The sequence below is a fragment of the Colobus angolensis genome, unplaced genomic scaffold (genome assembly GCF_000951035.1).
Source record: "Colobus angolensis palliatus isolate OR3802 unplaced genomic scaffold, Cang.pa_1.0 Scaffold27, whole genome shotgun sequence".
Classification (NCBI taxonomy): domain Eukaryota; kingdom Metazoa; phylum Chordata; class Mammalia; order Primates; family Cercopithecidae; genus Colobus; species Colobus angolensis.
This window is the reverse complement of record NW_012115932.1, coordinates 13,688,067-13,715,215: the sequence shown is the minus strand read 5'-3', so window position 1 is coordinate 13,715,215 and position 27,149 is coordinate 13,688,067. Positions and strand designations below refer to the sequence as shown.

The 27,149-nt window shown below is 43.1% G+C and overlaps 1 protein-coding gene across 1 annotated transcript in view; it reads right to left on the bottom strand.

Moving 5' to 3' along the window:
• Positions 1-27,149, bottom strand: part of DOCK2 (dedicator of cytokinesis 2) — a 447,565-nt gene that overhangs the window by 356,673 nt on the left and 63,743 nt on the right. Inside the window, exons 14-22 of the mRNA XM_011947752.1 lie at positions 26,057-26,181; positions 20,183-20,281; positions 16,426-16,498; positions 16,210-16,313; positions 14,230-14,413; positions 13,984-14,081; positions 11,835-11,924; positions 10,666-10,766; positions 9,365-9,499 (exon numbers count right to left, since the gene is read on the bottom strand). Coding sequence (XP_011803142.1) covers positions 9,365-9,499; positions 10,666-10,766; positions 11,835-11,924; positions 13,984-14,081; positions 14,230-14,413; positions 16,210-16,313; positions 16,426-16,498; positions 20,183-20,281; positions 26,057-26,181 — 1,009 coding nt within the window. The remainder of the gene's footprint in view (positions 1-9,364; positions 9,500-10,665; positions 10,767-11,834; positions 11,925-13,983; positions 14,082-14,229; positions 14,414-16,209; positions 16,314-16,425; positions 16,499-20,182; positions 20,282-26,056; positions 26,182-27,149) is intronic.

The window sequence follows — 27,149 nt, the reverse complement described above, 5'->3', positions numbered from 1 at the left end:
CAGTTTCTAAATCTATACGTTTATTCAGTAAATTGCTCTCCCGCCCAAGTCATTCTCTGAGCAACTGTCAGCCTCAGCATTTGACAGAAACAGCCATCTTTGCTCTTAGGCAAGGGTTCAACCAGCAATCTAGCTCCCAGATTTCCAATAATGAGTTAACAACCAAAGGAAATAGTTTACCAGTTCAACCTAAAAGAATGAATATCTGTGTCCTTCACAGCTTTTCCCTTAATTGTCTACAGCACAGGATAGCCTCGTTCTGCACCATTTAAAGGGAGGTGGAAGCAGACAAGACCAGTGTCTTACGCTTTGCTGTGAGTGAAGTATGAAATTTTCCCCAGACTCTGAAGGATGGATGGGGGAAGTCAGTCTAGGATTACACCCTGGAAAAAGACAATTCAAATGTAGGTAATTCATAAACAGATGAGAGGAAATCAAATGCACTTCAAACCCGGACCCCTCTGCTTGCTCTGATGGCCTCTGGACTAGATGTTAGGAAAGATGCTAAGCTCTGGGAAAGGGATGGCTAACTTAACAATGACCTTCTGTTGCAAAATATCATGCCTCTAATCAGTTTCCATTCCCATGGCCTCCCTGTAGCACTTGACACTGCCAACACTCCCTCCTTGAAACACTCTCCTTCCTGGTTCCTGGAACAATCCTTTCTGCTTGTTATCCTATGTCCCTAATCCAGCTTTTAGTGGGACCCTCTTTTCACTCATCCCTTCAATGGGCTGACTCCCTGGGTGTCATTCTGAGTTTTATAGTATTACTCACCTTGTGCTATAGCTTCAAATGTCTCTTTGGATCACTTTTGACCAAAACTGTGTCTCTATTATTCTGAACTCCTAATCTGTATCCAACTGCCTGCTATACATTTTCATCTGGCTCTGCCAATAAACACCTCAAACATTTTATGTCCCAAACCCACTACACTATAAAAACCCACTACTCCCCTGTATTTCTCATGCTGGTTTGCAATGCCAGGACAAATGGACCAGAAAGTCGAGTCAGATCATCTGGCTTGGTCCTCTCCTTGAATTCCACTCCTATATTCAATTAGTTCTGGCCATCTCCTCATCTGTAAACCCTTATCTTCCTCCTCTCCTCTTCCACAGTACCACCGTGACTATCTTAGTTCAAGAGCTCTTGCCTGGATTATTGCAACAGCTTCACCATTGATAGCCCATCTCCATCTCTCGCTTTGCATCCCGTCTTCCACGAGCTAACCTTTCTTCCCCAGTACTCTATCTAAAACGTGAATCTAATCATGTTAATCCTCTGCTTTAGAACTTCAGTGGCTCCCCACTGCCAAAAGCAGCAGTTTCCAAACTGCTTCTAGGAGAAATTTTTTTTTTTCATTTTAAGCATGAAACTCAATAGATGCTTATTTATTTATAAATGATATCCATCTGCTAGTCTAAATTAAGTGTTTATAAGTTTAATTTCTTCATGTGAGATAAAATAATTTTAACATTTTTATCTGATCCCAATGGCTTAGTGTGTACACCAATTGGGGCACTCACTGTGTGCTCTCTAAGAGTAAAAGGTAGGGTCTACATCAAAATCCCCCTGGATACAGGATGACATCAAGCTGCTGGGTCTGACATCCAAGGTGTTTCACAATTCAGCTTCAAGCTACCTCTCCAGATGCCTCAGGGCCCCTCCACTACCACGGCTTCATCCACTAGCTACTCTTCTCCACAAACATGCTGTTCATGTGTGGGCACGGCACAGCGGCAAGAACCTCAGCTCGGGTGTCAGATCCCTCCCCGCCAACATCTAGAGTGTGACCTGGAGTCACTTTCTGTACCGTTCGGAGCCTTGTTTTCTCTTTTACATAATAAGCATCGTAATACCTGTGCTTTGCACAGTTGTTGTATTAAGTGAGGTGGAGTTTTTAGAAAAGCAATGCAGGGCCAAGCACAGAGGAGAGGCTTCATAAATGCTACTGTAGAGTAGCAGGAGTCATTGGAAGTTCTAGTTCATAGATTGTATTTAGAACTTGACAGTCTCTTTCGTCCCATGGGCTGGCTCCTTTTCTTTTCTTTATTTTTATTTTTATTTTTTTGTTTGTTTGACATAGGGTCTTACTCTGTCGCTCAGGCTGGAGTGCAGTGGCACGATCCCAGCTCACTGCAACCTCCACCTCCCAGTTCAAGCAATTCTGTCACCTCAGCCTCCCCAGTAGCCACCGCGCCTGGCTAGGCTGGCTTCTTAAATAAATTTCAATGTCTAGTTTGAAACATCACCTCCTCTGAGAAGAATTACTGATCCTCCCAAGGTAGGGTTTGTCATTCAAATCTGTCTGCTCCCACAAGAACCATTTCCAGGGCTCCACTATGATATTGCATCACTGATCATTGCTTATCCCAGGCAACCGTGATTTGATTGCTGGGATGCATGTTTATCTTGTCCACTACATTGCCAATACTTGAGGAAGCCTGACTTACTAATTTCAGGGTCCTCATGACTTAACAAAGTGCCTGGCACATAATAGGTGCCCAATAAATGTTTACTAATATTTCCATAGGCAAAGGAATAGAGAATTATTTAAAAGTTCATGCATAAGACTTCATGACTCAAACACCAAAACCAAGGGCAACAAAAGTCAAAATAGACAAGTGGGATCTAGTTAAATTAAAGAGCTTCTGTACAGCAAAAGAAACTACCATCAGAGTGAACAGGCAACCTACAGAATGGGAGACAATTTTTGCAATCTATTCATCTGACAAAGGGCTAATATCCAGAATCTACAAAGAATTCAAACAAATTTATAAGAAAAAAACAACCCCATCAAAAAGTGGGCAAAGGATATAAACAGACACTTCTCAAAAGAAGACATTTATGCAGCCAATAGACATATGAAAAAATGCTCATCATCACTGGCCATCAGAGAAATGCAAACCAAAACCACAATGAGATACCATCTCACACCAGTTAGAATGTCAATCATTAAAAAGTCAGGAAACAACAGATGCTGGAGAGGTTTTGGAGAAATAGGAACACTTTTACACTGTTGGTGGGAGTGTAAATTAGTTCAATCATTGTGGAAGACAGTGTGGTGATTCCTCAAGGATCTAGAACCAGAAATACCATTTGACCCAGGGATCCCATTACTAGGTATATACTCAAAGGATTATAAATCATGCTGCTATAAAGACACATGCACACATATTGTTTATTGCGGCACTATTCACAATAGCAAAGACTTGGAACCAACCCAAATGTCCATCAATGATAGACTGAATTAAAAAATGTGGCACATATACACCATGGAATACTATGCAGCCATAAAAAAGGATGAGTTCATGTCCTTTGCAGGGACATGAATGAAGTTGGAAACCATCATTCTAAGCAAACTATCACAAGGAGAGAAAACCAAACGCTGCATGTTCTCACTCATAGGTGGGAGCTGAACAATGAGAACACATGGACACAGGGTAGGGAATATCACACACAGGGGCCTGTCAGCGGTTGGGGGTTGGGGCAGGGATAGCATTAGGAGAAATACCTAATGTAAATGATGAGTTAATGGGTGCAGCACACCAACATGGCACGTGTATATCTATGCAACAAATGTGCATTTTGTGCACGTGTACCCTACAACTTAAGATATAATTTTAAAAAGGAAAAATAAATAAATAAACAGCTCATGCATATGCACAATTTCATGTTATAATCACACAACTCTCTTAACAGTTGACAAACCACTTTCACATATGTTCATAAGAAAGACTGCTTAGCTTTCCCTGAGTACTGCAGCAATTCATAAAATAAATAATAAATTAAAGAGAAGTCACTGTTTGATGATATCCTTTTGGTGACAGTTTTCTCTTTCATCCTGATCTGATGCCAAGCTAATGCTGTCATAAAATAGTTCCATTAACTGCAATTGTTCAGTTTACTAAGCCATTACTGTCTTCAAAAAGTGAAATTATATTCAAAACCAAAAAGAGGCTTACACAGAAATAAATGGCATTAACATGCAAACAAATTACATGCAGAAGAAACAGGAATCGCAATGTCACAGACATTTCAGCTCATGCTCGGCATAAACAGATTATTACATTTTAATATTTATTCATATATGAACAATAAAAACAAATCACACTGGCAAGTACCTCTGAGTTAAATTCATATTTGTTTCAAAAGGCAGAGGCTTATGTGCTCCCTCTGACTGCAAGCTACATTGACTTGCCCTGAGCTTTATTCAGACAGTCTTGCTGCCTAACATATTCGTGACCTGGAGGGTAAACTACTATATAATATTTACATAGGAAGAAACTAAGCTGGTGGGAGGGGATAAGGTGGAGGTTGATTGGTAGGGTGGCACGGAATAAAGAAATATGCAAATAAGAAAAAAAAACAGAAGGCAAAAGGAAGTACCAGAAAGCTGGTGTCTGGGTTCTGAAGGCAATTGATGCTGAAGGCAATTAGAGAAAGGGCAATGATGTCTGGCCCTGGGTGGGGGGAGCTAGACTGGAGGTGTCACTGAGCTGCGAATCATGCTCCTAAGATGCCCTTGTTAATGCAGTGGCAGCTCCAGTGCAGGCCAGTGGAACTGTGCACACCAGGGCAGGCTTTCTCGGCTCTCAGGGGTAGGGAGCGGGATGAAGCTTCCAGGTGGTGAAGCTCCCATCAGGACACAGAGTGCAATTTTTCCCTCCCCAACCAGTGACTTGTTTCCAAGGAGTGTGAGCTCACCTGGCCTGTCCTATGTCAACTTTTCTTTATTCATTCCCTGGGGATGAAGATAAAGTCACAGTTGCCTGGATAGCTTCGCTATAACAGCAAGGATGCCTTTCCTGACCACTCCTGCTCCAGCTCATGTTGTTGTTGTTGTTATGTTGTTGTTGTTGTTGTTTGCTGCATTCCTACTGAACTCAGGGATGGTACCATGCTTCCTAGCACTGAAACCCAAGCAGCTGTGTGCCTCTCAGCAGCCACTGATGTCGCTCAGTACATCAACCCCTCCAGGCAGAGTCGCCCTCCCTCAGGACAGCCCCTCAACATGGCCAGCCAGACTTCACACTTGCATGGCCCAGAAAAAATGATCAGGTTCTCACATTTGCTTCATCAGATGAGGCAGAGTGCAAAGCCTCACTATGCTATATTTCTTGGCTGTGTGATCGTTGAGCTTGAATCTAAGCCTCAGTCTCCTTCTTTGTGAAAGGGGGCTATAAATGGTGTCCAATTTCATACTTAATGAGCTCTTACTGTGTTCTAGTTGCCTTAGTGTACCGCGGTGTACTGAAAGAAATCAGGCACATTCCTCAGTCCTGGGCCCAGCAAATACATTCAGCTTGACACCATATATCTCTCGATTTCCTGGGCCTAGTACAAACACGGCCCAGTGCAAATACAGACACCATATATCTCTCAATTTCCTGGGCCTAGTACAAACACGGCCCAGTGCAAATACAGACACCATATATCTCTCAATTTCCTGGGCCCAGTGCAAACACGGCCCAGTGCAAATACAGACACCATATATCTCTCAATTTCCTGGGCCCAGTGCAAACATGGTCCAGTGCAAATACATTTCTCCATATATCTCAGCTTGGGAAATCCTGGGAAATCCCCGATAAGGGCGCCGCCGTTTGTAGTTTTACTAAAAGCACGGAAACCAATAGATAACTGCTAAATATATAAACTTAATATGTTAACCAATTGTAATGCTGTAACCTAAAGAATTCCCTTGTTCCCTGTTCCTCTGTAACCTTACAAGTCCTATTTTTATCGGGCTATAAAAAGCGAGCGCGCGCATTGTTCAGGGCCCTCTTGTATATTGAGAAACGGAGGGACCAAGTTCGAACTTGCATTAAAGATCCTTGCCGCTTGGCTTTGACTCTGGACTCTGGTGGTCTTCTTCGGGGAATAAACGGTCTGGGCATAACAGTACAAAACAGTCAAAGGTTCCTGTCCTGACAGAGCTGACATTCTAGCAAGGAAGGGACAGTCAACAAAATCATGATTATTATATAGTATGCCATGTTTAGTTCTATGGGGAGAAAAAAAGACCAAAAGGAAGAGAGAAATCAGCAGTGCATGGGACAGGGGTTGCAATTTTAAATAGGGTAGTGAAGGAAATGTTTGAGCAAAGATATAAAAATAGTGAGGGAGTCAACAAACGGATCTGGGGAAGAGTACAAAGGCCTTTAAGTAAGGAAGGAGCTTGAGCCACAGCAAGTCCAGTATGGCTGGCACAAAGTGAGTGAGGAGTAGTAGGAGACAAAGTCAGAAAATGGGGTCCTCCGTAGAATTTTTGTGAAGACTGTTGAAGATGATACATGAATAACCATGTATACTGGCTATGTGACCAGCACTGTGCTAAGTAAGTACCTTACATCCACTGGGCTCATTTAGTCTGTACAACAACCCTGCATGTTAGGTACTATTATGACTGTGTTACATATGAGGAAACTGAGCTTTAGGCAGATTAAATAATTTGCCCAAAGTTGTAAATGTTAGTAAATGTAATGGCAAGATTCCAACTCAGAATTCACACCTAAGCAGCCTTGGCTCTAGAGACTGTGCCTTTCACCTCTGAGCTGGAAGTTTCTCATAAGCAAACGAGCTGGGGCTGGGGCTGGTGAAGGAGGAGTTTGTGGAAGGCAGAAGATCGGGGTTAAATGGAGATGGGGGAGGAAGCAAGGCCCAAATAAGCAGGTCTGTAATAAGAGCAGAAAGCAGGATGCAAAGAAAAGCCAGGCATAGCAAGCAGAGGCCAGAGACCTGGGCACCACAGCTGCTCTGGCCAGAGAGGCCTGACCACACTTAGAGGAAATAAGAGCAACACACAGAATCAGGACTACCCTGTGAGGGCTAGCAGTAGACCCAGGTGAATTCCTGGGGCCAGGAGAGTCCCATACTGTAGTCCTCAAAAAGCACAGACACCTGGAAAAGTTACCCCTGCCTCCAGAGAAATAAACAGTAGAAATCCTATACTTAGGATAGTATAAGTAATAAGTCAAATTTTAAGCTTGAATCAAGACCCTGGAATTTCTTCTTAATAATTTAAACCTGAGTTTTTTAAAAAAGCACCCTTGTTGTTTCTCCTAAGTGAAAACATGATACCAGCTAACATTTATTAAATGTATGAAATAAGTACCAGATATTGCATGGAGCACTTTGTACCCATAATCTCATTTCATCATTGAAACACAATGAACTGGTTTATCCCCATTTATAGATGAGGATGCTGAGGCTCAGAGAGGCTGATTCAATCACTAACCCCGGTACTTATAGGGGCAGAGATACCACTCTACCCAATGTCTGTCCTGCATGAACATCTGCTCATAGTTATTACTCCATGCTGCCCCCTGCACTCTAGCCTGGGGCAGCATGAGGATCTGTGAGGAGCAGAGACAAGTGGGAGCAACTCCTGTTGCAGCACCGTGTTCTGGTTCCTCTCTCTTTTAGAGAGTTATCCTAACTCTGCAGTCTGATTCTCTGTGCCTGTCAGAGAACAGGGAGTAGGAGAGTCAGTAGGACAGGGAGCTGCTTAGTGTCCATCACATGGAACAGGGAAGCATGGTCTGCTCCAAACTTTGTGTAATTCCACAGGCTCAGAAACCTTGGGGATCTGCACAGCTGGTTGTCTGAGCTTCAGGCACTGCAAGAGGCTTTGTAAAGAAGCTCAGTCCTTGAAAATGGAAGGAAAAAATGGAAGAAAGGAAGGAACGGAGGGAGGAAGGAAGGGTGGGAAAAGGGAAGAAATACAGGAGAGGCGAGAAGCAATAAAATAAATACACCAAAAGGAAGAACTGAAGAAAATCTCTGATAAGTAGAAAAGACATATTCTTCTTATAGATAAAACATTCTCACTTGGAAGATGGGATAAGATATCCTTGGCTTTTAAGCTGTAACTACAATGTCTGAATTCTTGAACTGCTCCAAGAAAATCACTCTTAGACTCACTGGAGTCTCCTGTTGGTTTTCCCAAATCACTGACAAGTATCTCTGAAACCTAGAAGAATACCCAACTCAGACTTGACTAAATGACAAGCCAGAGGAATCTGAAACAGACACTTCACTTTCAGAATGACCTAAGTGCATTTGTTCTGTGGCACGGTTCAAGACACTCACATCTTTCTATTCATCACCTCAAATCTCAAAGAATGTGTTAAGAGAATCCCAGATGATTGCCTGTTTCAGGTGCACTGTCAAGTATAAGGCTTTAACAGCCCATCCATTGTCATGATCATAATCACAATGATGGTCTTTTTTTTTTAAGAGTCAGGGTCTTGCTTTGTTGCACAGGCTAATTGAAGTTTGTTTTGAGAAGTCATCTCTCCAACATAACAAGTCCACACCATAAGTGACTGACCTGACCATGGCTCCAGGAATGCACACATGACCACAACTACACAAGACCCAGGACAGTTCTTTATATAGGATTTTGCTAGGACAACAAGGAACGTAGAGTTGCTTCCACTGGTAGAATGTAAACTTGAGGATTCTAGTGGCCTCTGCATTGGAAAACTTACCTCATAAGACAATCAACAAAAAGAAGCAGAGTTCAGATCTAGACAGATAAAGACTATCCCAATAACACTGAGCATCTGGACTCAGCCATGCCTGAGGCCAACTACACCCTTGGTTTTTCAATGACGTGAAATAAAGTCTGTCTCCCTAAGTCAGTTTCAGTTGAGTGTTCTTTGTTTGCACTAAGAATCCAGACAACACTCTCCTTGAATGTTTTCCTTATTTTCCATCACACACAACAAACCTAATCACACACAAACAATCCTCTACCTAAATTTGCCCTATGGCCAGGATGAACATGAATTGTTCTTTTGTAGATTGCATTTGAATGCCTTCATCTCCAAAGCCCTTCAAAAAGGCAGCTGGCCTCTATGATACTGACCATCAAAATCTTCTAAGGTACTCTAATGCATCAGTTCACTTTTTGGCTACGAGGATCTCAAGGACAGACAGGTCAACTACAAATACCAGTTTATCAGCCATGTATAACCTACAAGAGTCACATAAATGTCAAACTCCCTGAGTTCTGCCCTTCCTGCTCCCAGGCCCTCTAATCTTGAATATAGATTCCCGGAAAATGTTCACCGTATTTCAAATCAAATGAAGAATGTTAGACGAAACACAGAAGAGCCTCAAATCACATTTACTGGATGAAACATAACTCTGCAACATGTTAAGATTTCTTTTTTTTTCCAAATGAACTTAGTGTGTACGATTATTACATATTCATTACTCTCTAGGTTGGATTCTTGAGCTGTTTTTGATCGACAGCTGGTTATAACTTTTTAAACGAGTTTCTCCTACAGTAAAAATACTGTTGTATCCCAGAGGAATTGCAGAGCTAATCAATCACTCTTACATAACAAGTACTCACTGTGAAAATAATGTCCTCGACCGAACAATGAACTTGAACACATATTCCAAAGCCTTCAGCGTTCTTAAGATTGGCTCACATTGCTCCCCTCTGCTGGAGGTATCTAAGTAAGTCTTCAGCACTGTCATCAATTTCCTGAATAAGGGATAATATCTTCTAAATACATCTCTTTCATCATGGTAATTAGTTTGCTCAGTAAATTATAAGGCATTCAATCAAAGGTTAAAGGTAGTAGTAGAGCCAAGCTCACTTACTGGTTTGTAAGCATAAAAATAATTCTGCATAAAAATTATATTTATTACAGGGAATTAATAAGCATTTCCTGCTCATAAAAAGCCAGCAACAAAAAAGATAGGGAGGAAAAAAAAAATCTTTTGACTAGGAAAACTAGTCACAATCAGGCTACAAGTGGGAATAATGGGGAATAATGGGGCAATAATGTCTTTTTTTCAGCTTTTTCTTTCCATAGAACATGTTCTTGTAATATCACAGAACTCCAAGTTTGCTTAGGAACTTTCTATGTTTCTTCTTTACCATAGGGCACACTTCAAATTACTTGGCCTGCCTTTCAAGGCCCCTTCACAAACTGGTCCCCACCAAACTCCCCAGCATCATCTCCTATCTCTCACCCTCTCCCTACACCCAAGCCAGATCGAGCTACTTGGCATGTGCACTTACTTCTCTGTAGCCCTTTATTTTCTTTCTTTCTTTCTTTTTTTTTTTTTTTTTTGAGATGAGTCTTACTCTGTCGCCCAGGCTGGAGTGCAGTGGTGTGATCTCTGCACACTGCAATCTTCATCTCCCCGGTTCAAGTGATTCTCCTGCCTCAGCCTCCCGAGTAGCTGGGACTACAGGCTCCCACCACCATGCTAATTTTTGTATTTTTAGTAGAGACAAGGTTTCACCATGTTGGCCAGGCTGGTCTCCAACTCCTGACCTCAGGTGATCCGCCCAGCTTGGCCTCCCAAAGTGCTGGGATTACAGGTGTGAGCCACCATGCCTGGTCTTCTCTGTAGCCTTTAAGTCCTGGTGTCCACTCAAGAAATGAGAGCACACAAGCTGAATGGATGAATAAGCAGTTCCAGGTACCACTGCAACCATAAGGCATTCATCCAAACCTATGGGTATTCCACATTTTTAATGATATCCAAATAACCCAAGCATAGGTTAGATTTTGTTAGAGAATGGAGAGCTCACACAGATTAGTGACAAAAGAAAATTACTCAAGTTCTTGTGCCCTAGGCATCCTGGCAGGGCAAGAAGGTAGTAGACAAGAAGTCCCCAGGTGCACAATTACTTACTTGTAAGCCAAGGTTGCACTGAAATGCTGTTGGATGTAAGCCTCCAGAACAGTGTTGAAATGCTGAAATTTCCGGTCTGCAATGAGTCCTATTATGTAAATCTGAGGAAGATGCAAGGCAGCAGTATTTTCAGGGCAAACCCAGGGCAGGAAGCCATCTTTACCTGGCATAATTTAACCCCCATTAAAATCCTTTGCCCAGGAATTAGCTCACTAATACATAATGAGTCCTCTTTATTAAGGTAGCATCTTCCCCAAAAAAGCGTTTCATGAAGTGTGCTGCAGGGTGTTCTAAGATGAAAAGGATTTCATGGTCAAATAAGTTTTGAGAAATATCAGGTTATCATTATCAGACTGTCTTCCTTATTGCAAAACTTTTTAGAATCTTTAATATACTTATGTACATTGTGAATCTCTAAAAGGGTCATGCAACATTCAACACTTCCCTAAATTAATTAATCAAAGCATATATTTGTCATGAAACATCTTTTCTGAGAGCTAGCATTCTAGGGTACTCGCTGAGGAAGCACTTGATTAAGCCACCATTGTCTCTCAGTAACCTCTTTAAAAATGCAAATATCCATGACACAAGGGGTTAACACATAAAAACTTTGCTGGGCACTGATTCCCTAATGCAGATGTTTCTTATGTTTATTTTGAGAAAACACTGAGAAAATCTGAGTTGAGATAGGGAGAGGACAAAAAGACCATAGGGGAGGACTAAGAAGATCTGGATGGTATAGCACCATGAAAAGTTCTGGGTGGGTAGGAGAAATGTAATGATTAGCGAGTTGGAGGAAATGGGGAGAAAAAGGTGAAAGGAAAGCTAGGAAACATTTTGGGTGCTTTACAACCTAGCCAGGGACCAGCTCCCAACATTGATGGAAAGCAGAGGCAATCATTTACAGTATCCAGCCTCATGTACCTTCAGCCAGCGTCAATCTGACATTAGCATTTAAAATTCCCCTTTCACCCACCATGCCTCATGCTTTCAAATGAACTGGCAAGAAGCAAAAGGAAACAGCAGCTCATTATTGGTCTTGTTGCCAAATATTACAACACCTCCAAAGAATTCATGAAAAAGGCCATGAGGGCCACGAGTTCTCAGTATTTTCATAGTAAGACACACATTAATGCCTGTTGTCACTAGACACTTTTCCCCTCTCTCACCAAGGCATCAAAGACGAGGATGTCATATTCATCACTTTGAGAATGCTCCATCATGATGTTGAAGAGGGCGTCCAGAGTATCCTGGAGAAACTGGAAGAAATAACGAAGGTTGCACTATTTCAGAAACAAGAAAAAGTGCAGGTGACCCAGCAATCCCACTCCTGAGTGTCTACAAGAGAATGAGAGCACACATCCCCCACATGTCATGCTCAAAAGGTCTAGAGTAGTTTTACTCACGACAGCCAGAAGTTTGAGGAACCCAACTGCCCATCAACAGCAGAATGGATGCACAGATGGTGGCATTTTCACACTAGAGAATACTACACAGCTGGACTAAAGTGCAAACTACTTCCACAGGCAGCAATGAGGATGATTCTCCAAGCATTATATTCAGTAAAATACATGAGGCAGAGAAAGTACACTCTTCACTACTCCACTCTTATGAAATTCGAGAGTAGGCAAAAACCCATCGACGATGATGGTAGACAGGACAGTGATTACCCTAGGGGACCACTGGCTGAGAAGGGGTATGAGGGAATCTACTATAATGCTAAAAATGGCCTGTATCTTCTTCTGGGTGGTGAGTACACATGGTGTGTATGTGTGTAAAAATCCATTATGCTATACTCTTAAGATAACTGCTCTGTATCTATTTCATCATATGTATATCATATTTATATAACAAACTTTAAAAAAAAAAAAGAATGCAAGAGGAAGACAATAAAAGTCTCATTTCTTCCATGACTTCTCCAAGCTACCAAAAGGCTATAGACTTTATAAAAGTGGTGTCTTGGGGAGTTACTCTGCCATTGCTGAACGACGTAGATGGGAAGTGGTATACATTTACGGCATCTGGAAATTCTACCACTGCTTCTCCAGGTAGAGGCAATTAAATAAAACTTGATTTTCCTCCCTCCTAAGGGATGGGTCAATATTTCCTATAATCCCTCAAAACACATAGCTGCCATATAAAGATGTTTAATCTTGGAATTTCTAACTGTATCATGGAAACAAGATCTCCAGGACCATTGGGAAACATTTGTCCCAATTCATAAGGCTGGAGAGAAGGGTTGCTTTAATTAGATTTGCACTTCAGACACTTTCTATTCTCCACTACCATGTGGATGCAATAATACATCTGACATTTGCATTGTTTTCTGCTTATTTCACTTAAAATGTAAGCCCTGATGTCTTTCCCTTTCTCATCTTTAATACATAATGCTCTCCAAGCAGCAGAAACCAAGAATACTTTTTATTTCTAACAATGATGTGTGGGTAGTACTAAGAGATCATACTACTATATATATATACACACACACATACATATATATGTATGCTCACACACATACATACATATATATGCATATACATATATATCAACATATGACAACAAAAATAATTAATAATTACCATTTATTGAACTTTGTTTTATATGCTTTGGTTTAATTGTTGTGTACTATGTGTAAGAGACTATTGAGTAAGTTTTTTTTTTTTTTTTTTTGAGGCGGAGTCTCGCTCTGTCACCCGGACTGGAGTGCAGTGGTCAGATCTCAGCTCACTGCAAGCTCCGCCTCCCGGGTTTACGCCATTCTCCTGCCTCAGCCTCCGGAGTAGCTGGGACTACAGGCGCCCGCCACCTCGCCCGGCTAGTTTTTGTATTTTTAGTAGAGACGGGGTTTCACCGTGTTAGCCAGGATGGTCTCGATCTCCCGACCTCGTGATCCGCCCGTCTCGGCCTCCCAAAGTGCTGGGATTACAGGCTTGAGCCACCGCGCCCAGCTTAGACTATTGAGTAAGTTTTAAATATTATCACCTTGAATGTTCATAACAGCCCTGAGACCTATGTCACATTTATATCATCACATAAAGTCGGCAAGTGGGAGAGCTGGGATTTACACCCAGGCTCATCTATTTCCAGAGATTGAGCATAACCATTGTTTTCTGGCACCCAACATTCAGTGCCATTGAACCAAGTCACTCCCCTGGATTTCCCAATAAAGATTCCTCAAGGCAACTTGGGAGAATGTGTCCCATTGTTGGAAGAAAAGTTTCCCCATGTCCTTCAACACCTTGTTTCTCCCCTGAAGCCACCCACATGGAGAGTTCTGTCACTAGTGTAAGAATACAAACAAAATGAAGCCCCACTGACCTTCACCACTTCCTCTCCATCCACAATCTTCAACTTTTCTAAATTCTCCTGTAGCAGTTGAGGCTTCATACGCCACTTCAGCAAACCCAGCAAGCCCACTAAAATAGAGTCCAGACGTTCAGAATTATCATTACTGGCCTAACTGTCCATATCAGGACCTTCCTGGGCCTGCAAGCACATGCACACGTGCACACACACACGGACACACACACTCCCCACAGACACAATTCTTGATGACCCCATTACCATTCTGAGTGAGCTTTGTGGAGCACACCAGGGTGGAAATGGAGAACACATCCCGGGAGCTGACAGAAAGCCCCCCGACGCTGCTGGAGCTCCTGCTCAGTGTGGCCCCCTTGTTTTCCACATGGTGTCGATAAGAAGGAAGGGTCAGGTATGCACTGGCATCCTCCATCTTCTTGCTGTCCCCCTGGAAACAACACTCGGTTACTGTCCAAAGCCAAGGCTTCATGCCCAATGCTACACAGAGTTTGCAGCAGATAAATTAGACACTGCGAAGTGAAGACAGTCATAAAGAGTGAAGAAAATCATCAGAGATGCAATAGACATTGGCTTGTGAGGCAGGGCTGTTTTTCCACAATATAGGTAAGAATTCAAAGACACATTAATGGAAAGGGAGTTGATCTACCGGGTGAAAGCTCTCTGAACCTCATTAATGGCGAAATAAAAATGGAATCAAAAATTCCCAGACAGTCCATTTTAATTCATCCTTTTTTGAGATCATAATATATGCTCACCAGCAAAATAAGGAATCTATCTTAAAGAGGAATTTAATGGCAAAGGCACTAAGTAAGAATGTGCTGGGATCTGGACCCTGTTTTGCCATTCACAGGTCTATGCTTTCTTGAATACATTATTTTGCCTCTTGGTGTCTCATTTTATTTTTCATTAGTAAACTGAAGATAATCATCATCCCTACTTCCTAGAATACCTGAGCAAATAATATAGAATAATGCATATAGAATGCATAGCAGAGTGATAGGCACATAAGTGCCTTGGCATGCTAAAATGAATGACTAGAGGTAGGCATTACAGAAGATAATAGTTATCTTACTCCACACCAGGAGTGGTACCAAGTGTTTTATATGCCTTGGTTCATTTTGTTTAAGCCTCGTAACAATCATATGAAGCAGATACTATTATTATCATCAGTCAAGGAAACTGGGACCTAATGGGGGTAAAAGAAAATTGACTGCAACTGGGCCTCTGACCTCAAGGAGTTCACATTCTGTCAGGGAAAAAGGGCTTTCAAGCCCAGAACTCTATGTGTGATAAATGAGAAAACAGAGGCTGTACAGAAGAAAGGGGGTTTTCTGGGAAAGTCAGAGAGACTCAGAGAAGAGTACAAGAGTACCATGAGATGAAGCCTTAATGAGGCTGTGTTTGCCATGCATCCCACAGGCAAAAGGGCAATTTCAGCTTACAAGGCTAAGAAAGCCAAGGGCAATGCTGTGATCCATGTGCTGGCTACTCAACCCTGCCCTACCTCACAGCCATACACTTGCCTCCAGCCAGATGCTAGTAGATGTATTCTGCTGTCATAAGAGGGCATGTGGGAAAGCAGCAGGTAAAACCAGACTAACACTTCTCCATGTCTCAAAAACAGTCCAAGTCTCATAATGTAAAAATAACAATAGCGGACATCTGCACTCCCTTTATAGTTTAGATGGCCCTTTTGCATGGGTCATCCTAGTGGGTTGTCATAAATATTGCTATAACTGCTTAAAAGAAACTGAGACTCAGGAAGACATGCGAGATGAGTACAGGTTTAATTAGCAGCAACACGATCAGGACCGCAGGTTTTAATATTTTTCCATTAGCTACAATGCAGCATCTCTCAAATGTTTATTGTACGTCCTCTACACACGCCACAGAGGTCCTTACAGAATCAAGAGTACATAACAGTCATAAGGATAACCTTTCTGTACATAACAATAACCTTTTCCATGTATTGAGTTCTTCCACGTACTCATCACTGCCATGTTTACATGCGCTGTCTCATAATTCTCACAATTATTCACTGAGGGCACAAAGATGAGGAAGCAGAGGCCCAAAGAAGTCAAGATTTTGTAAGAGGCCACAAAGTTGGTAAACCCTGGTGTGTGTGATTCTGGGGTCCCTGCTGTTGACCACTAAGCAATTTTGCCATCACCCTCTTGCTTCCTGCACCCCCCACAGTGCAGAGCTCCTTCCAACTCATGGTACCTTGAGGACAACCAAGTCATGGAATCCATCGTGTAGAGTAGTCCCATCTTCTTTCATCAGCTTCACATAGGACATGGCAAAGTTCTTTTCTCCTTTATCTTTAGCTGGAAATAGCATTGTGGGGTCAAGAAAGAAAATGATACGTGGGCCACCCAGCTATTCCATTCTTCTCCCCTTAGAGGGAGGTGCAGAGATGCCATTCAGTATGGTACTCACATTCCAGAGATGACCGATGTCGAAACATGAATCGCAGATGGATCCTCTGCATGTCTTCAATAGGGACAGCCACCTCAACAGACAGAAACCAGAGCTCAGAACACAGTGAGTTAAAGGGCCCTCCCCACTGCACCCCCACTCTTCCACAGCAGCCTGACCATTTAACTGAGAGAGCTGCCTGCTGATTTACAACCCATCCATCAAGCCTGATGAACTGTAAATAAATTACATAAGAACTAGCTATGAAGAGAAAATAAAGTACCAAATGTAATCCATTTGGCAAATTGCATTCCCAGCCAATGAAAAGAGGTCTGTAAATTATAGTGAGGAAAAATGAGTCTCCCCAAATTGATATAAAAGTCACATAACTTTAGCACAGGATTTGATGCACTGCAAACTGCACAATGCACATTTTCCTTACACACTCCAGGAGTTCTGGCAATTGCAGCAAGGCTTAGCAAATTAACAATCGTTGTTAGGGGGGGTTGCTTGAGGATTCTTATTTATGCAAATTAATAAAAATGCTTTAATCCAATAATATTTGGAAAAATCCTAGGGCTCATCTCACCCTTGATTGGACACATGTCCAGATGCTTTTGATTCCAAGCACACTGAGCTAAGACAACCACCCACTGGTCACCTGGGCATCCCTGTCCAGTGAATGGCCCACTGGCATCACTGATTGTGATGCTTTCAGCCTGGTTCTGTGCAGGCCACCTCCCAAAGTCTCACAGCTGCTCTGCAATCTGAGATTCAGGCCATTGCAGAGAAGCTTAGCTACCTGAGAGAAGGACACTGATTTTAAAAAGGAACACAATTTGTACTGTACAGATGCCTATTAAATGCCGAAACAAATGTATACTTGGGGGAACTTTCTGTTGCAGAAAATGAGAATTGAGCCTGAGGAGGTCCACCATCCTGTTCATGTTTCAGGCAGAGCAAAGGAACTGAGGGCCTCATGGGCAACTGCAGTCCAATTCATCCTTTCCCTGCGTGTTGAATGTTCACTAGAAACTACAATCACGTGGGGTGCTGGTCATGCTGATACAAGGCAGAGTCCTCACACTCAAAGAGTTCATGGTCCCATGTTACACAAGGGGCAATGTGTTAACAGCCCTGTGACAAGGGCTAGCAAGGAGATATAACCAAGGTGCAAGAGAGAACAGAGAAGAGAAACCCAACCTAGTACATCAACTTTCTGACCTCAAAGTTGATAGGGTCATCAATTTGAAGGCAGTGGGTATGGGGAGACATGTTGAGGAAAGTAATAACATGTGTAACAAGTGGAGAACTGCTGGGGTTTGAACAGCTATCGCTGAAAAGGAAGTCATGTGTACGTCTTGTGTTTGGAGACAGAACCCAGGGGGAATAAAGAATGCTGCTAATGATAAGGCAGAGATATTTGAAGCTATGATCAAGCTTCAGTGTTCACTGAATTGATTCCACATCCTTATTCCAATGCAGGTTATTCCTTTCTGCTTAGTGTGACGATCTGGTAATGTGAATATTTGTGGTTAATGTCACTTCTGTCAAGGAATTACCCCAAAAGGGCATCTTTCAGGCATTATGCAGCCTGTGATGGGCTCACATTGGGTTGCAAGCTCTGCCACTCCTCACCGCTGAGTAGAACAGCACAGCTTCATGAAATGGGCACCACCCACAAGAGGACTATTTGACAATTCCATCTGGGTTACATCCTGCACCAAGGAAGGGTGATCAAGGGAACCAGGGTGCCCACCCACCAGGCCTCCATTTCCACTGGCTGACAATACCACCAGACACATGCTAGGGGGTCATTTCAGATTCAGAGAGGTGTCTCCAAGGACTCTAAGACCTTACAGATGGTGATTTCTGCTATAACCTAGAGCCAAAGAAGTTCCTTCTGTCATTCTGTGCCCCTCCAATATGTTCATGACTGGCTTCAGAATTTAGCTAGATATTTCATGAAGATAAACATAATATATTCTCATATGTTATTTACAATCACATTGATCCATCAAGCCTCCCACCTGCTTTGGTTAAAACAAGGAATTTCTAAAATATGTTTAACAGAATCCTAACCCCAGGATATGACGCCAGGAAAAAGGAAAATGCTCTGTAGTCAATGAGTTTTGGGATGTGCTCTGCATCCTTATATCCTTTTGCAGATCTGCAGAGCACATTTACATCTCAAGGGCTCTAAGAACTTGACATAAGGAAGCCTTTAACTTCTATATTTGTTCTCAAGTTTCTCACATTTGATAAGGAAATGTTATTTTAATACTTTTAATGTATGATTCTTTTTTTTTTTTTTTCCCTGAGAAGCCTGAGATGGAGTCTCACTCTGTTGCCTAGGCTGGAGTGCAGTGGTGCAATCTCAGCTCACTACAACCTCCTCCTCCCAGGTTCAAGTGATTCTTGTGCCTCAGCCTCCTGAGTAGCTGGAACTACAGGCCCATGCAACCATGCACGACTTATTTATTTATGTATTTATTTATTCATTTATTTTTAGTAGAGACAGAGCTTCACCATGTTGGCCAGGCTCATCTCGAGCTCGTGACCTCAGGTGATCCACCCACCTCGGCCTCCCAAAGTGGTGGGATTACAGGCATGAGCCACTGTACCTAGCCTGAAATGTTATTTTAATAAAAGACCACTTAGTATTCCACAGAACATTTTGCGGGGAGATGCCATATGAGAAGGACCTGGAGGGAGACTTCATCAGATATCTGGAACAACTATATCTCTCCTCTGCCTTCTCCCCCCAACTACACAGAGAGGCACAAAGCTGCCTGCCACTACCAATTAGACTGCCTTGTAGAGGGGTGGGTAAAAAACAGGCAAGGGTCAAGTGTTTAAAGGGCATCTTGAAGGAATGTAAAATCTAGTTCAGTTTTGCAGACTGAGATAACTGCCAAGTATAATCAGGAGTTGTATTAACTGAATAAGTACTCTCTTCCAAGGACTTGTCTGACAGTGTTATGTGTATTAAATCCTTTCACTTCCACAGTCAACCTATTGCTCCCATTTTACCGATGAGGAAACCAGGGCACAGAGCAGGTGAATGACTTGCCCAAGGTCACACCATTGGTGAGCATTAAGGCTGGAACACGAACCCAGACTCTCTGGGTCTAGGGTCCATGTGCAGAACTGTCTTGCTCGCCTGCTCTCATTAAAAGGAAGAAGGCTGGGCACGGTGGCTCATGCCCATAATCCCAGCACTTTGGGAGGCCAGGGTGGGCAGATCATTTGAGGTTAGGAGTTTGAGACCAGCCTGGCCAACAAGGTGAAACCCCGTTTCTACTAAAAACACAAAAATTAGCCTGGTGTGGTGGCACACACTTGTGATCCCAGCTACTCAAGCGGCTGAGACAGAATCACTTGAACCCGGGAGACAGAGGTTGCAGTGAGCAGAGATGGTAACACTGTACTCTAGCCTGGGCAACAAAGTGAGAATCTGTCTCAAAAAAAAAATGCTAATTGCTCCAGTCAGTATTCTGCTCCCTCAGGTTGCAGTGACGGGCACAGACCCAGAGCCAGACTGCTCAGGTTTGAATCCCAGCTCTAATGTTTCCTAGCAGTGTGGTCATGGTCAGGCTACTTACCTGTTCTGTGCCAGTTTCTTCAACTATAAAATGAAGGAAATATTAGTACAAACCTCACATGGCTGCTGTAAGCAATACATAAATTATTTAAATAAAGCACTTACAACAGGGCCTGGTTCATGGTAAGAACTAGACATGTGTTCACATCTATTATTATTATTATTAATTATTACCTTGACTGTTTCCATCCAACGTGGTTGTTTGACTTGATAGTACACGACGGAGCGATACTCATTCATGGGCTTGTCCCCTGCTCCCACGCAAATTGCATTCTGACCCAAGAAAGACAAAGTGAGAGAAAACACTACAGAATTGCCATTTTCTGTGCTTGCGCAGGTTTGGTCCCTAGGCCACCACCAGCCTTAGGGACTAGGTCAACCCTGCCTTCCCTAGCCCTCATGCCAGGTGCCCATAATGACTCCTTCTCTATTACAGATTTACACAGGAGCGCCCCAGCCACCGGACTGACAGGCGCTTAACTACAGAAATTCCATTACTTCCATTCTGGAAACCACTGGAGTGCACCAGGGCATTGATGTGACTGCCTTATTGTAAGAGATAACCAGCCTTGGAGTTACTGCACACTGCCAGTCTTATTAATCCTATTTGTTTCCTAAATGTGAATGTGCACAAAGTTTACAAACAGGCTCAGATGAGCCAAGCAGCAACTCTTCCTGATGAATTTCCACAGCTAACACATCAGGGCGGTGGGCAGTGCTGGGCAAAAGGAGAGAGCATAGGCTTCAGAGAGACTCCTGAGCACCTGCCTTAGAGTACAAGTCTGGAGCGAGGGGGTTTCGGGGAGGAGGCTCAGCTCAGGCCACAGTAACAGAACATCTTCTGGGTACTCCATGCTGAGCACTGGGGTATGGGAATGGCTCAGATATTGAACCTGACGTGAGCTCAGTTTAGCGCAGGAAACATTAGGGAACACATCATGACAGCAATGCAACATGATGACAGACACGTGTACACACTACTGTCAGGCAGAGAGGAAGGACACAAGGACAGGTGAGGAATCAGTGAAGATTTCTTGGAGGCAATGACAGTTGAGTATCTTGAAGAGAGATTCCAAGTTGGCTCAGAGCAGAAATGTGGGAAGGGCTTTCTGAGCAGAGAGTGAGCACAGAGCACACATGCCCAAATGGGACGTTTATTCTTTGCCATAAAAATCACCCTCAGAGGTTCAGAAAGGAGCTGACTAACAAGGAATGATCCCCTAGTCGCATATAACAATGCCTAATTCTATGTTCATTCAAGCCCTTTGGCCCCCAAACAAGATCCAAGCTGGGATTACCCAGAAGGGGCCCTAAGTATGGTTTTTATACCAGGCCAAACAGTTCTCAATCCTCAGATTGCCAGATTCATAAGATTTGGTTCTGGAGCCCCAGTCCCTGCAATTGCAAACTGAGTGTCTCTCGGCATGTTGATGGCGAGTCATGGCTCTCACAAGATTCCATCAGATTCTCCCGCAGATCCTTGACCCTCCGCAGGCTGCATCAACAGAGCTGGCCACATACAGACACTCCATGAGCCCTGGCGAACCACGCAAACTTGGGGAAAGGAAGACTTGCCCTTCGCACTGGAAATCTCTCTGTGTGCTTCCAAGGTATGGAAAAGGAATGAGCTCAGTTTCAATATTGACTGACGGTACTTGCAGCCAAATCGATCCATTTGAAAACAGAATACGCAGTAGTCCTTTCAGAATGTATCTTTAAAAGAAAAACAAGCGTAACCAATGAACCAGAACTGAGTGAAGACACACAACTCTCTTGTTTTTCCATGGGATGAAGCCTTCCAGAACTTCCGGAGGCACTAATCTAAAAACATGCTTCCAAAGTCTTTCTAACCATTTAGAGTGGGTTTTGTGTCCGGCATCACGCTAAGCCCTGTACACACACCACCTCGCTTAATTCAGTCCTCATAACCACCTCTGATGCTTACTGTCAGCATCCCCATTTCACAGCCGGGTAAACTGAGGCCCTGAGAGATTAAGCCACTTGCCCAAAAAGTGGCAAAGCCAAGACTACATCGCAGACCTTCTAACTACTCATCCAGCGTTCCTTCTATAAGAACCTAGATGCCTTCCAGCCTACAAAGATTTATATTTGGTGACATTTATGGGCTTGGAGCTTCTGTAGTTACAGTAAATCCCATGTAGCTTACAAAATCAGAAACTACACATATATCTCTGGTGAAAGTAAAACTGCTGTATGGTAGGCAACTGAATCTCACAAAACTGTACTGATGATGAAAATTTTTGATTTCCTAAGACTGGAGAAAAAAGTCTCAGTACCAGTCAGAGAAAAGCCAGAGGTAGTGCCCTAGCCCTCAATACTTCAAAAAGAAAACAGTGTTGGGAAGTGCACCGAGACAGCATTGTGACCAGGGACTGAGCCCAGTTCTAGGGAAAATATAGAATGGTATATATCTCAAATAACACTGTTCCATAATTTTCAACATTGCCTATCCCCATGGCCCCCAATTAACAGTGAGAGCCCCTCATAGGTGTGGGAGACTTTAGGTCAGTTGAAGAAAATCTGAGTAAGGATCAGGAAGCCTGGAGGCTTTCATGTTGGCTCGGCCTTGGAAGAAACATCTCTGCAGGAGAAAATCCAGGCTCCTAACACATGCCCTGTTTACTTGGTAGGAATCAGGTGAGAAAGAGATGATCCCAGGGAGGTGAACATACTTTAGGAAAGACAGGGTTCTTCTCTCACAAGACCAAATCATGGGAAGATGCTAATTAGCATTCCTAAGGTGGGAATCAGGCCAGGAGTTCAGTATACCCTTCTAATAATAATAGCTACATTTAATGAACACTTATTATGTAGATTACCTCATCTGATATTCACAAGAGCAAAGTGCCATTGCTGGTCCTATTTTCAGACAGAGACTTTCAGGCTTAGAGAGGTTATGTAACTGCCTCAACGTCCTCTTACTAATTCAGGCTGAGCTGGGCTTTGCACCTGGCTGTCTGGCCCCAGGGGTCATGGTCTTAACCACTATCCCATATTGCCCCTATCCCCTGCCTCCACCGCCTCAAGCTGGTTGGTCTCAGAAGAACAGAGGTTTCTTGGCCCAGCATCTGAGCCTTTCTCTTTCACCAGAACTTGCTTCTGGTTGGATTGCCTGTTTGACTCCCTCAAGTCCCTCAGAGGGCTTCACCCTGCACTTGTCCCCTTCTCTGAATGTGACTCTCCTTCCTGTTGCTGGGTACTTACTGCATACCAGGTGCCTTATACCTATGGTGTGTTTTGTTTGTTTGTTGAGAAAGGGTCTCACTTTGTCGCCCAGGCTGGAGTGGCTGAGGTGTGATCTCAGCTCACTGCAACCTCTGCCTCCAGGGTTCAAGCAATTCTCGTGCCTCAACCTCCCAAGTAGCTGGGATTACAGGTGCCTGCCACCACACTCAGCTAATTTTTGTATTTTCAGTAGAGAGGAGGTTTCACCTTCTTGGCCAGGCTGATCTCAAACTCCTGACCTCAAGTGATCTGCCCCGCTTGGCCTCCCAAAGTGCTGGGATTACAGGTGTGAGCTGCTGCGCCGGCAGCATGGTTTTTTTTTTTTTAATTTTTTAATTTTAATTTTATAATTTTTAATTTTTGTGGGCACATAGTGTGTGTATATATATATTTATGGAGTAAATGAGATGTTCTGATACAGGTATACATGCATAATAATCCCATCATGGAAATGGGGATCCATGTCCTCAAGCGTTTATCCTTTGTGTTACAAACAATCCAATCGTACACTTTCAGTTGTTTTAACACCCACTCTTTTATTTAACCTGCAACCCCATGAGAAGAGGTTGTTATTTCTTTTTACACACGAATACACTTGCCTAAGATCACACAGCTAATAAGAAGGGAGGCTGCAATTTGAACCCTGTCTGCCTGACCCCAGAGCCCACCCCATTAACTTCTCTGTATGATCCCTCCTGAGCAAGGCCCTTGATACCCCAAGGGGAGCCATGGGCAGGTCTAACCTCCTCTGCCCTCTGGTCCTGCCCTGCCAAAGACAGTGTGCACGTACCTAGAGCAGGAGGAGAAATCAATATTTCTAAAGAGGACCATTCCCACAGGAGCCCGCCAATATCAAACAGAAGTGTTTGAATGTGCTGCCTGACACTTAATTAGGCAGTAATATTTATTTCTGCAAATAAAGAAAGAAAAGCCTCCCACAGGCTTCCTAAGCAATTTTCAATAGTCAGTCAACTGAACTCCCTCAGAATTTCCCTAACAGAGGAAACCACAAATTATCACCATGCCCCACGGTTCCCTTTCCATGCCAGCCCCCAGAATCCCTGCTTATCTACTCATCTTTGATAAGTGCATCTGCTCAGCCTGCTCAGAGTAACTTGAAAGGGTGACAAAAGTGGAAGAAAGAATGGTTCAGACAGGAGATAAGATGGCTGCTTGCCTGTTAACTGTGTCTTTTAATTTGTCCTTTGGCAGCATCGAAGGTAAGTGTATCAACGTTTCAAAAATGAAGCTGAGGTTAAAAAGTTCTCCAACAGGTAAGCTGGATAAAAGTAACTTCAAAGCAATGATCTCTACATTTGGGAATTGCCATTTCCCTTTCAGATAAAAACCCTCTGCTTCTTTATGCTCCTTTGAGCCAAGTGTTTCTCACTTATTTTATTTTTTGGAAAAGTTTCAGATTCCAACAAAAGGAGGATACGTTCAATGCTTAGATTTTGTTCAAATAGATACTAATTAACATGACCAGTCTTTAGGAATCAAAAGGCAGTTGTGAGGATTTCTTTACATTTAAAAAATGATTATGAATCTTCCCAAATTTGTCAGCAGTGGTTATTAGCCTCATTTTTTAAAATGAGAAATAAATTGGAGAATTCTGTTACATGTACAGGCATTGTTGTGAAGTATCTCAGAGGCCCTGGAACCAGTCAAACCCCATCTCTGCCATACGCTAACGTTATGGCTTTGGGCGATTTATTGTAAATGACAAAGGTTTTGTTTCCCTATCTGTAAAATGGGGCATAATGAAGGAAATGTGTCATACTATCACATGGCCTGCTACTTGGTAATTCCCCTGTGACTGTTAGTTATTCTTGGGTACAAAGTATCAATCTGATCTCCAGGCCCCAAGGACAGAACTGATGCCTCTTCCATCTTCACACCCCCTCTCTGATGAACACGCCCACCCTACTTGGCTATTGGATCACTCACACTGGCCTAAGAGGAATATTCGCCCATGCTAAAACTTCTCCTGAGAGCTGATTTTCTTTTCAGCTAACTACTCTGAAAGGAGGAATCGAGAAACAAAACCCTCCTACGCACTGGGCACGGCACTGACAACCTTAAAGAAAATACAAGCAAACAAATATAAACACACATGACAAATATTGGACAGGACATATGCTGTATAAATATAGCAATGCGCTTTGCATTCCTGAATACACCCGGCTAGCTCTCTGGAGGCCAATTTACGAATAAGGCTTTCCACCAGCATTTCTGGCTGAGCGCTGGGGAGTTAGATCAAGTGTTGAGAACGTCTGCTTTGAGCACATCCTGAGCCTCCACACCAGCCCAAGGCACTGTATTGATCCTCTTTCTTACCATGGACTTTGCCTGAATAAACCAGCTCAGGTTTCCATGAGAACATTTTAACTGCAGAAAGCTAACGTATAAGCTGAGACCAAGCAAAAATACATACATATATGTATGCATACATACATGTATACATACTGCATGCATATATACATACATGTATACATGCATATATACATACATACATATATACATGCATACATATATACATACATACATACATACGTAGAAGAAGGAGTTGTGAAAGGAAAGGAACAGACATTGAAAAACTGCTTTGGTGTAAGGAAATATCACAAGGTCTTATTACGGAACACTGCGCTAACCAAGCTCAAAAGGTGTAGATCACATTATTCAACACCATCCCAAAGGCACCTGGCATTTAGACAATAGAATCACGGAGAGGAAAAGTACATCTTTACAAGCAGAGGCCCCCAAGGGGGACCCTGTCACCCAGAGCAGCAGCGAGTCCCTTACGGGCAGTGTTTTGCCGTCCTCCGCGCACACACACATGATGACTTCCACATTCCTCTGTGTGGTCTTGTTGTACTTGTCAAAGTCACCTTGTAAGAGAGTAATGTAGATGTCGTTCCTGACATCCCCTGAGGCATAAGGAGAGAGACAAGAGTTAGTGTGGATTGCAGCAGAAGAGACACTAACTAGAGGGGATGGAGGGTGAGAAGAAGCTCCCCCACCTGGATTGCTATTAATTAAAATCAGAACTGCTTAGAGAAAGCATTTTTCCCTCATCAGGGAGGCTGGAGAAGTAGGTAACAAGGGGATGAAGGGATGCTAGGAAATCAGTTGCAAAAAGGGAAGTAGGGACACTCAAATTGGTCATGTTTTTCTGAACATTAAAAATCATTTAATTTTCATCCTCTAGTGACACCTTCTGGGAAGGCAAAGCAAAGCTCCAATTGAGTTGATCCTGTCCCATGAAAACAACTAAACATACACATCTGCCGATGTTTTACTATATAGAAGCAGAACAGAGCAACTTTCCATGTGTCCTAGGGACACAGGGTTAGGAAGGAGCTGCAGAGGATCTTCAGGAAGGGAGGCAAGAAAAATAGAAAATCCGCCAGGCACAGGTAGCCCATGCCTGGAATCCCAGCACTTTGGGAGGTCAAAGCAGGCAGATCGCCTGAGCTCAGGAGTTCAAAACCAGCCTGGGTGACATGGCGAAACCCTGTGTCTATCAAAAATACAAAAAAATTAGACGAGTGTGGTGGCACATGCCTGTGGTCCCAGCTGCTCAGGAGGCTAAGGTAGGAGTATTGCTTGAGCCTGGGAGGCAGAGGCTGCAGTGAGCCGAGGTCACACCAGTGTACTCTGCACTTCAGCCTGAGCCAAACCCCATCTCAAAAAAAAAAAAAAAAGAAGAAGAAGCTATTCCTAACATGCATCATCCTTTATAGTCAGCCAGCTCTGTTCTCAGATGCAGTTCATTTATCCTCCTAACCACCAGGTGAGGCCAGAACTGTCAACTCCATTTCTCCAGTGAGAAAAATGAGGCTCAGAGAAGGGGTGTGATTTGCCTGAGACCACACACAGCTGGTATCAGGCAAGG